A 9980-nucleotide genomic window follows, 5' to 3' on the forward strand; every position below is an offset into this window, starting at 1 on the left:
ACTTATTCTTAATAGTCACCTTGTTTACCTAACTATAGTCAATACACATACAAAGATAACCATTATTCTTTCTAACAAACAAAACTGGAGCACCGTATGCAGTGATACTCGGTTGGATGAAACCCTTATCCAACAAATATTTCAATTGTTCTTCCAACTCCTTTAGTTTCGCCGGAGTCATTCCATAAGGAGGAATAGAAATAGGTTGCACATATGAGAGAAGGTCAATACTAAAGTCTATTTTCCTCTCGGGAGGAATAACGAGTAAATCATCTAGGAACACTTTCGGAAACTAATTAACAATGAAGACTGAATGAAGAGTAGGGGTTTTGGAATCTACATCCCTCACCCTAACTAAATGGTAAATGTAACCCTTAGAAATCATCTTTCTAGCTTTAAGGCAAGAGGCAAACTGACCCTTAGGCATAGAATTTCCCCTTACAACTCTAGGACAGGCTCATTCAGAAACTGAAACTTGACTACCCGTGTTCTACAATCAAATGAAGCATAACATAAGTGCAACCAATCCATCCTAAGAATAACATCAAAATCTAGTATATTAAGCTCTACCAAGTAAACAAGAGTAACTCTATCGCACAAGGAAATGGGACACTTTCTATAGACTCTCTTAGCCAAAATAGAATCACCTACATGAGTTAAGACAGAAATAGGATGTAACAACACATCCGGGGGAACATCAAACCTTATAGCCACATATGGCGTTACTAAAGACAAGGTAGCACCGGGATCAAGTAAATAATAAACATCAAGTTGGAAAACTTTCAATACACCAGTAACCACATCGGGAGAACCCTCTTGTTCACCACGAGTCTGAAGTGCATAGAATCAGTTTTTCTTGGGTGCATTGGAACCCAAACCACTAGGATTTTCTTGTTTGCCCTCTCTTCCTTTAGCCGTGAGCTTTGGGAAATCCGTCATCTTATGACCATTCTTACCACAACTGAAGCAACCATCTATGCCGACTAGGCACTTACCTTCGTGCTTCTTTCCACACCTACCACAAATAGACATATGCAATGAATATCCACTACGATTCACTCCTTGACTCTTAGGGTTAGACACCCTTTCTTTGTTGAACTTAGGAGGAGCATTGGAGGAACCTTGACCAAGAAACCTCTGTCGAAATCTAGGACGATCATGTCCTTCGAATCTTGCATGAGAGAAATTACCATCACCGGTCTTAGCCCTCTTTGTTTCCCAAGACTTTTCCTTAAGTTTTTCCTCTTTGAACTGTTGAGCATGAACCATGAGACGAGCGATGTCTATATCATTAATGTGCATAGCAGTACGACACTTTTTAACCATCACTTTGGACTGACCCAAAACGTACTTACTCACCCTTGCCCTAGGATCATTAACCATTGTTGGAGCATATTTAGACAATTATGTTAACTGGCTTGGGCCGTCACTGCTTGAGCCAACACTTGAAGAGCAGCCCTAAACTCCACATTAGTTACTTGCTCGCCAAAATGATCAACCGGAACTTGAAGAGCTTGGGGATGAGCTTCTTGTTCCGCATTCTCCCTCACATTCCTTCTAGTATAAGCTCTTCGAGTAGCCATATCCTATAGAGCATCTGATAAGGATTAGGAAAGAGACCTTATGGAGTTAAACTCTATCGCACGACTTTAGAGTAATGAAAGAAGTGGAGTTTCCTAAACATCTTGTAGCCTTTCATTCATAAATGTGGCACGCTTCACACTCATGAACAAGACTCTAGTTCATGTGGCTTTTGAGACATCCAAGGACCATTCTGAACCTTGTGCTCTGATTACTAAGATTGTCACGACCCAGGGTACACCATAGATCTAACATGGCATATAGGACACTGAGAAACCCCATACAAGCCACTTAGCATTCATGACATAAGAAATAGAACAAAAGAAGTAAAGACAATAATTCAAGTCCAAAGTTTTATAAAAGTAAAGAGGAAGTCTAAAACACTTGTCTCATCAGCCATCTAATAAAATAGAATGAAATTAGGCCTAGCCTATACATCATGTCCAAAAATTGGAAATAAGAAGGAAGTCTGAAACAATGAAAGTCCTTCCTCGAAGCATGAGGACTCACCAAAGCTTGGGAACCTCGTAATCAGCCACTTTCCACGAAACTTAGAAACTTGACTGTCGGACCCTACATTAAGGGAAATATAGGCAAGAGTATGTGTTAGTACAAAACAATGTACCAAGTATGATATCTATATATAAAACATTCAAATCACGCTAAAAGAGGGCATTTCATGATATTCAATTGACCAAGATAAAGCATGATATAAAAGGGTTAGAAAACACAAGTCATAAAACATGGCCCATGCAAGATTATATCATTAAAACCTTTGAACACATGTGCGATACTTCTTGAAGTAACGTTAGTTCATTATTATTCTCGGAAGTATCGTTAACCAACATATAGACCATGTGATCTATAAGATGATCCCCTAGTGACTCCTACACCGAAAAGGGTTGTCTTACTTGCCAAGGTAAGGGCCATGAACTTCTAGCTTAAGTGGATCCACTAGCTAGTGTCTATCTAGACAATCATTCTATGAGGTCACATAGGTAAGGGATAAGGATATTTCTTCTAGGAACCCAACCTCTACTAATAAGAGAGCTTTCATCTCAATATCCTCTCTGTGCTAAGCATAAATCCCACGAAATAGTCATTTCTTACTTGTACTCATTATCCATGGAAGGGCACGTCATATTGCAAATTCAAGGTAAGTCATTATCCATGGAAAGGTATCATTCAATAACCAATCGAATCTAAGTTTCATTAGGATAACTTTTAATCTTTGATTTATTTCGGTGAGAAGACCTTTCAACCATAGAATCCTTACTATGTGAGAAAACCTTTCACAATCATGCTTTTATGTGTTTATGAGAAATCCTTTCAACAACACAACAACATCATCATTGATATTTTACTTTCAAAGCATTCTTAAAACATTTGGATAGATTTCATAAGAACATGCATAATTCCATAATTTATCTTTCAAGGTTCAAAAACCAATTTCAGTCATCAACATTTAGAAAACATGGGTTAGATAAGGATATCATCATAACTACATGGAAATCTTTCAATTCATGCTTGATTTCATAAAACCGTTCCTTCATAATCAAAATCCCACATCATAGGGCCATGGGTTTTAGTAAATATCTAGAACTTGTCAGCTTTGAGGGTGTACCAGATCTCTGGATATCTGTCCACCACACCGTCTATGGACAATCTTTTCTCCTCAATAATAGTCCTCAGTCCCTCAACCTTTAGTGTGTTAAGAGACCGGGGAGGAGGACCTGGGACCATAGCTTCATCTGGAATAGAAAGAGGAGTAGTGGCCTAGGGTACTCGGATCCTAGATGGATCATTCAACCTCTTGGAGCGCATTTAAGTTCTCCGGGCTAGTAACAGTTGATCATCCTCGGGCTCAGAAATGCCAGCCTGATGTCCTAATGCTATCCCTCACTCTTAGAAGTAGTGAGGTGAGTAGCGTTAACTCCCTCATTGTCGAAGCTGACCTCCAGTGACTCAGCAACAGGCGCCTTGTGATGTTTATCGTGACCACCAACACTAACCTATGGTACGAGTGTATACGACAGTCAATAATATAGTAACCCAATAAAGGGTTGGGGTCGTGTCCAAAGGGAGTGGTTTTGAGAATTAATAGAAAAATAAAATTTAGTTCTAACTAGTCATAGCTCTACATTAACGAGTAAAAACATAGTAAATAAAAGGAGGTGACACAAAGTGTCAAATATCAAATGGGGGTTTTGTCACAACTAAATAAATATAGCAAATTAACAAGAAATCTAAGCAATGAGAGGGGAATTCTTGTTATGTGACCGAAATACGGGTTAATCTATGTTATTGGGTACATACTTTCGATAGAGAATTTATAGAATAATAATGACTAGGCTAAGGTTTATGTGGAAATAAGTTCTCTCTCGAGCAGCTTACCCCGTTTCAAATGTGTTCCTCTTGGACACCCACTAACCACATGAAGGCCAGCCTACCCCTTACCCCACTCACTCTCTTGAACTGAGTGTTAGGATATGGGACTATGGCTCACCCTCTAGGGCTGAACCTCATGTCGACCCACTCCTTAGGCCATTAGTCTAGCAGTTTTGGTTTCACGACCCCTCTTTCGAGCAAACCAAAAACACATGGGTGGTTTTGTATTCGCAACTACAAACCCCTTAAATTAAACCAAAACCACTAGGTGAAATCACTATTAAACTACAAATAAACTATTAGCACGCAAGACCCAACAAATATCTTAACCCATATTTACTAAATCACACCCCAAAAATTATGGTTTTTAGCCACACATCAAGAGATATAAATTTATACCTAAATGAGTTTGCATTCAAATGGGTATGAAGATTTAAGTATTGTTACAGGCAAAGAATGAAGAATCCAAGAGACCCAACTCCAAATCTTGAAGATGAAAACCCTCTTCTCCTCCAAGTCTCCAAACTCTCACTTAGAGCAAAAAGTACTATTCTATATGGAAATTATAATAATTGTTCGATTCTCTCTAAAATTACTAAAGAGTTTAGTATTTATAGACTTCAGAAAGTAATGTTGGAGGATCACTCGTCGAGGTTAGTCGAAATCGCCTATTAACTCGGCTATTTGCCGTTTGGTGTAGCTCATCTCCTTCTTGCACCAACCTTCAGCATCGTTGTGTTCTGTGTCATTGGGCTACATAGAACTGCTTCGCGGAACTGCTCGGCGATGCGCCGACTGCTCCTTTTTATGCCCACTTAATCCTTTCCTTCAAAGCTCAGCACACTGGAACAAAGGGCGGAGTGCGTCCCTTCGGCGAATCGCCAAACGTGCTTGGCGATGCTCAGGCTTCATCTTCTTCGTTCTTTTCTGCCTTTTTGTTTCATTTTGTGCCTAAGTGTCCATTCTTCCACTAAAACTTCAAATACCTGAAACTTAAGTGTTTTCATCTGATATTTAGAATAAATAAGCATTTGAGGACACTATTTCTATTAAAATAAAGACCTAAATAAGTCCAATTTATGGACTCATCAACACCCCCAACTTAAACTTCTGCTTGTCCTCAAGCAAATTCAAGTCAAGCCATTCAAAAAGGTGTCTCAAATAGTGCTACACAAGATTAAATCATGAACATGCACAACAAGACTCAAATTATTCATGCAAAGATAAATTGTGCACTCAAAGATTCAAATTGTGAGAGACCAATACCAAAGATTCTCATGCTCACAATACTTGCTACTTGTGCAAGTTCAAGCTCAACAAAAAGTATCTAAAGGCCCTCACATAAAGAATGATTCCATATTCACACACATAGGTTAATCAATTCAAGATAAGGAATCAAATGCAACACTCACACTCAAAAAGAGGAACACAATGCATGTTTCCACCCATAGGCTTGCCCTTATTTTCCAATTGATCTTCAATTCGGCTCACTCAAGATCAAAAAGGTCTTTCTAAGGCTTGTAATGGGGCTGAGTGCCAAGGTATGGTCATTTAGGCTCAATGACTTTTCATCCTCATGAGATGTGGTGTTCTCAAGGCATTACCTTCTTTTTCTTTATCAATTCTTTTTCTAGTGCTTCTAAGTCATCTTTTTATTCACCTCCATGGATTGCTTGGAAACCCGATTTCTTTTCTACTTTATTCCACAACCTTTTTTTCTGGGGGTTTCCATTTTTCTGCAATACCATGGGTTAAGGGGGATTTTTCTTGCACTTCTTGACTCCTCCTTTTCCTTTTCACCACACCCCCAACTTAGGCTTTTGGCCTAAGTTGGCTATTTGCTAAACCACAAATCAAGAGGATTATAGGTAATGGGTCAAGTAAGGTCTACGGTGATCAAGGTTCTTCCAAAGAAAGGTAAGGCTCAAAGGGTATTCAAGAGAGTTTCACACACTCGCGGGTATGCCACAAAAGAGGTATATGTCAAATTTGGCTCACACTCTTCAAAAATTGCCTCAGATCATTTCAAGAGCAAACCTTACTAAATCAATCAGACTAATAGGGCAAATTCTAGGTTTATTCATACAAGCTTCAAAGTAATCTCATCAGACAAGGCATTGATAGTTGAGTCAAACAAGACCACACACTTTCGCTAGTGTGCAATGGTCATGACAAGAGAATCAATTTGATAAATGGCTAATCACAATGAGATGCAAAGAGTTCACATATTGTCTATGAAACGTCATTTTGCCTCATCGTAGCCGTACATTCGTGTTCGTTCTATTGTATGCACTATTTAAGTCATCGGTATTGAACAAAACCGAGACTCAATTTTTTTGCAAAAGAACAGCCACAATAACCACATGAGAGGTGGCAAAATGTGTAAAAAAATAAAAAAAATTCGGAAGGGTCCAAATCATTTTGTAATTAAAAATAAGGGGAGCCTCAAGCTCAAACATTCACAGAAAGCAGTGTAAACACAATTTATAAACAGACATCCCAAATATATACATAAAATGTAACTGTCAACACAAAAGGTATGGGCCTCACCCCACCACAATTAAAAAGTATTTTTCCTCAAGTGCAAATAAAAGTATCAAAAGTAAAAAAATAAAAAAAATATATTAAGATAGAGAGGGGGTGAAGAAAGGTCCTGTCTATGCAGTCTCTCTCTGTCGGGGTCTCAGTGGATAATTGAGCAGTCTGTATATGGGCATCAGTGCCTGGAGTAGCCTTAGATTGAATAGCAACGCTAGATCGCTAGGAGCTGTTGTGGACGTCTCAATCGGCAATGTCTAGATCACCGGCTGCACAACCGTCTCTATAAGATCTGCCAAGTCTCTGAATATGCCCTCATCTCTTTTCTCCTATGTCTCCTCAGCATACACTGATATTAACTCCTCATCGGTCTCCATATCCGACTTTGCATGTGCTGCATCATCCCCCTACACATCTCTGACGGTCTCAGTAGCATCCTCATCATCTTCCCTCTCTATTAGTGAAGTGAAGTCACTAGACTTAAGGTAGTCTACGTCCTTCCTGACACTCACAATCTCGGCTTTTAAAGCTGCAACCTCAGAGGCTTCCCCATGTCTGCTCTCACAAGCGATAACTCTCACTGTCAAGGCAACAACAGAGGTCTAAAGTGGGGTAAATGTTAATAGTATGGCCTTGTCAATCATCCCTAGAACAGACCTCTCTAGTCGGGTAGCTCTCACATCAACTTAATAGGCCAACTGCCCCATCTTTAGGTCATGGCCTGAGTGATCCTGGCAAGCTGGGAAGATAACGAAACACCTAGAGTATGTGAGAAAGAGGGAGAAAGAGCGGGTGTACCTGAGGGCTCAGAGGCCAGAATGAGTGAAGGTATCCATGTTAATAATGAGTCAACATTGACCTCTGGAGAAGTATTTGCTCGGGCTGCTCTTCCCCTGTCAACCTTCTCTCGTGTGAATTCAGCCTCTATACGCCAGATATCAGTGGAGAAAGATGGGGTAACCTCTATATCTCTAACAGGATCTCTAGGTACTCCAGCACGCCGGCATAACTCAGTGGTCAAAATAGAAAATGGCACAGACGTCACTGTCTGTGTGGCTCTCACAACCACCTTCTCTGAAACTAGCAGTCTCAGGTCGATCCTCCTCCTGGCCATGATAGAACCAAGGTAAGACACCTTAGGATGACACAGAATGGACTCGTTCTGGGATGGCATGATAGTGCTACTGATGAAGCCAAACCAGTACCGAGAGGCAATGTTTATATCCCTCTTCTCAATAGGAGCTCCCGCATCCATCCACCTCAGGGTGATGTCAGAAATCATCGGAGCTAACCAACCCTTCAATTTATCCAGGGACAGAATAATAGGCAAACCTTGGTAGGGCAGTACCGAGTGCAGCGATCGATCAAAAACAACATTACTGTGCTCGCTGTGACACTCTACCTCCTTACGTCTAACCATAACCGACTTCACCGGTCGGAACTCACTAGCATTTTTCGTATATTTCAGGACCAACTCCCTGTAGGCTAAGTAGAATTCCCAGACCCAGGAAGGTATGTAAGGGACCCATGGCCTAGTGAACTGCTCAAATTCATGATACTTGAGCGTGTGAAGCACCTCAACATGCTTACATTCCAAACCCTCCACATATAGTAAATTTTATTCTATAATGGTTCATAAACCATCGCCTTTCGATCTTTTCAGCAATCTGGGTGGAGGTGGAGCTACTGGGAGTGCAGGGGCCACTGAAGGTGGTGCCGGGGCTGGCACTGATTTAGTAATCAGAGGAGTTGCAGCTGATGTAACTCTGGTACGTGTTGATTGAGGTTTATCTCTGAGCCTATTCTGTCGGTGAATCAAGGGTTGTTCATCTTTCGGCTCAGAAAAATTTGGTTCAATAGCTGACCCTTTTCTAGCGATATGCTTCTTTCGTTTACCTTTTTCTCCTAGTGGGAGATCTTGCTTTGTTTTATGTGAAGGACGTGATCCTCCTTCATTGATCATAATTCCCTTTGCTTTTTTCTGAGGTGTTTCGTTTCAGTTTGTGCGTACCATATCCGTAAAATATAAAGAGATTAGGTGAAACTCAACACAAACACGGAGAATCTTATTACAGAAAGACTGGCCGATCTAGTTGGCGAATCGCCGAACTTCTTTAGCGAACTAGATCGCGCTCGCCAAAAGGTTCAACTTGCAATTTTGTGGCAATTCGGCGATGGGTGAACCTGGTCGTCGAATCACCGAATACTTTTTGCGAGTCGCCGAATAACTTTGGCACCCGATGATTGCTCGCCGAAAGTTACAGTATCAAATATTAATCAAAGCGCCAACTTATTGGCAAGTTGGGGATATTAGGCAATCCGCTGAGTCGTTTGGCTAGCTCGACCTAGCTCGCAAATTGACCCAACATGCCTATTTTCAATTCATCTTCCTGACTCTAAGTCCGCAACCTCTAAAAATAAAATCAAGATGTGCATTGATTATAGATAGTTGAACAAAGTCACAATCAAGAATAAGTACCCTATCCCCCAAATTGATAACTTGTTCGACCAACTGCAAGGTGCTAGTCATTTTTCAAAGATAGACCTTAGATCTGGTTATCATCAGCTCAGAGTTAGAAATAGTGAAATCCCAAAAACAACCTTCAGAACTTGGTATGGTCATTATGAATTTGTAGTTATGTCATTTGGACTAACCAATGCTCTTACAAATTTCATGGATTAGATGAACACGGTGTTCAAGCAATATTTGGACTTGTTCGTTATCGTCTTTATTGATGATATCCTCATTTACCCTAGAAATGAGGAAGAACATGCGACTCATTTGAGGATTTTCCTACAAACTCTCAAAGATCACCAGTTATTCGCTAAGTTTAGCAAATGTGAGTTTTTGGTTGCAATCAATTACTTTCCTTGGTCATATAATGTCTAGCGAAGGGATCCAAGTGGATTCTCAAAAAATAGAGGCAGTAAAGCAATGGCCCAGACCCACCTCCCTAATAGATATCAGAAGTTTCTTGGGCATAACAAGGTACTACAAAAGGTCAGTGGAAGGATTTTTATCCATAGCTTCTCCATTTACTAAGTTGACTCAGAAAAAAGGCTAAGTTCCAGTGGTCAGATGAGTGTGAGAAGAGCTTCTAAGAACATAAAACTTGGTTGACTACAACTACTGTTTTGACTTTACCAGAGGGTTCAGACGGTTATGTGATCTATTGTGATTCATCCAGAGACGGTCTAGGTTGTGTGTTGATGCAGCGAGGTAAGGCTATAGGTTACGCTTCTAGATAACTTAAGGTGCATGAGAAGAACTATTTGACTCATGACCTTGATCTTACAGCTATGGTATTTGTCCTAAATATTTGGAGACATTACATGTATGGTGTTCATGTAGATGTGTTCGAGCCTCCAATATGTGTTCACCCATAAAGAGTTGAATCTTTGCTAGAGGAGATGGCTTGAATTCCTCAAAGACTATGATATAAATCTGCTTTACCATCCTGATAAGTCCAATG

The 9980-nt window shown here is 40.3% G+C and overlaps 1 protein-coding gene across 1 annotated transcript; it reads right to left on the bottom strand.

Annotated features, from left to right (window-relative positions):
- Window positions 1-846: 846 nt before the first annotated feature.
- LOC125813489 (uncharacterized) lies at window positions 847-1583 on the bottom strand. Its single transcript, XM_049492988.1, has 3 exons — window positions 1415-1583; window positions 1136-1283; window positions 847-1015 (listed from the first exon to the last, which is right to left on the bottom strand). Exons 1-3 carry the CDS (start codon window positions 1581-1583, stop codon window positions 847-849), a joined length of 486 nt encoding a protein of 161 aa, XP_049348945.1.
- Between the last annotated feature and the right edge of the window lie 8397 nt (window positions 1584-9980).

Source organism: Solanum verrucosum, unplaced genomic scaffold (genome assembly GCF_900185275.1).
Source record: "Solanum verrucosum unplaced genomic scaffold, falcon-dt-bn FXZP01000219.1, whole genome shotgun sequence".
NCBI lineage: Eukaryota > Viridiplantae > Streptophyta > Magnoliopsida > Solanales > Solanaceae > Solanum > Solanum verrucosum.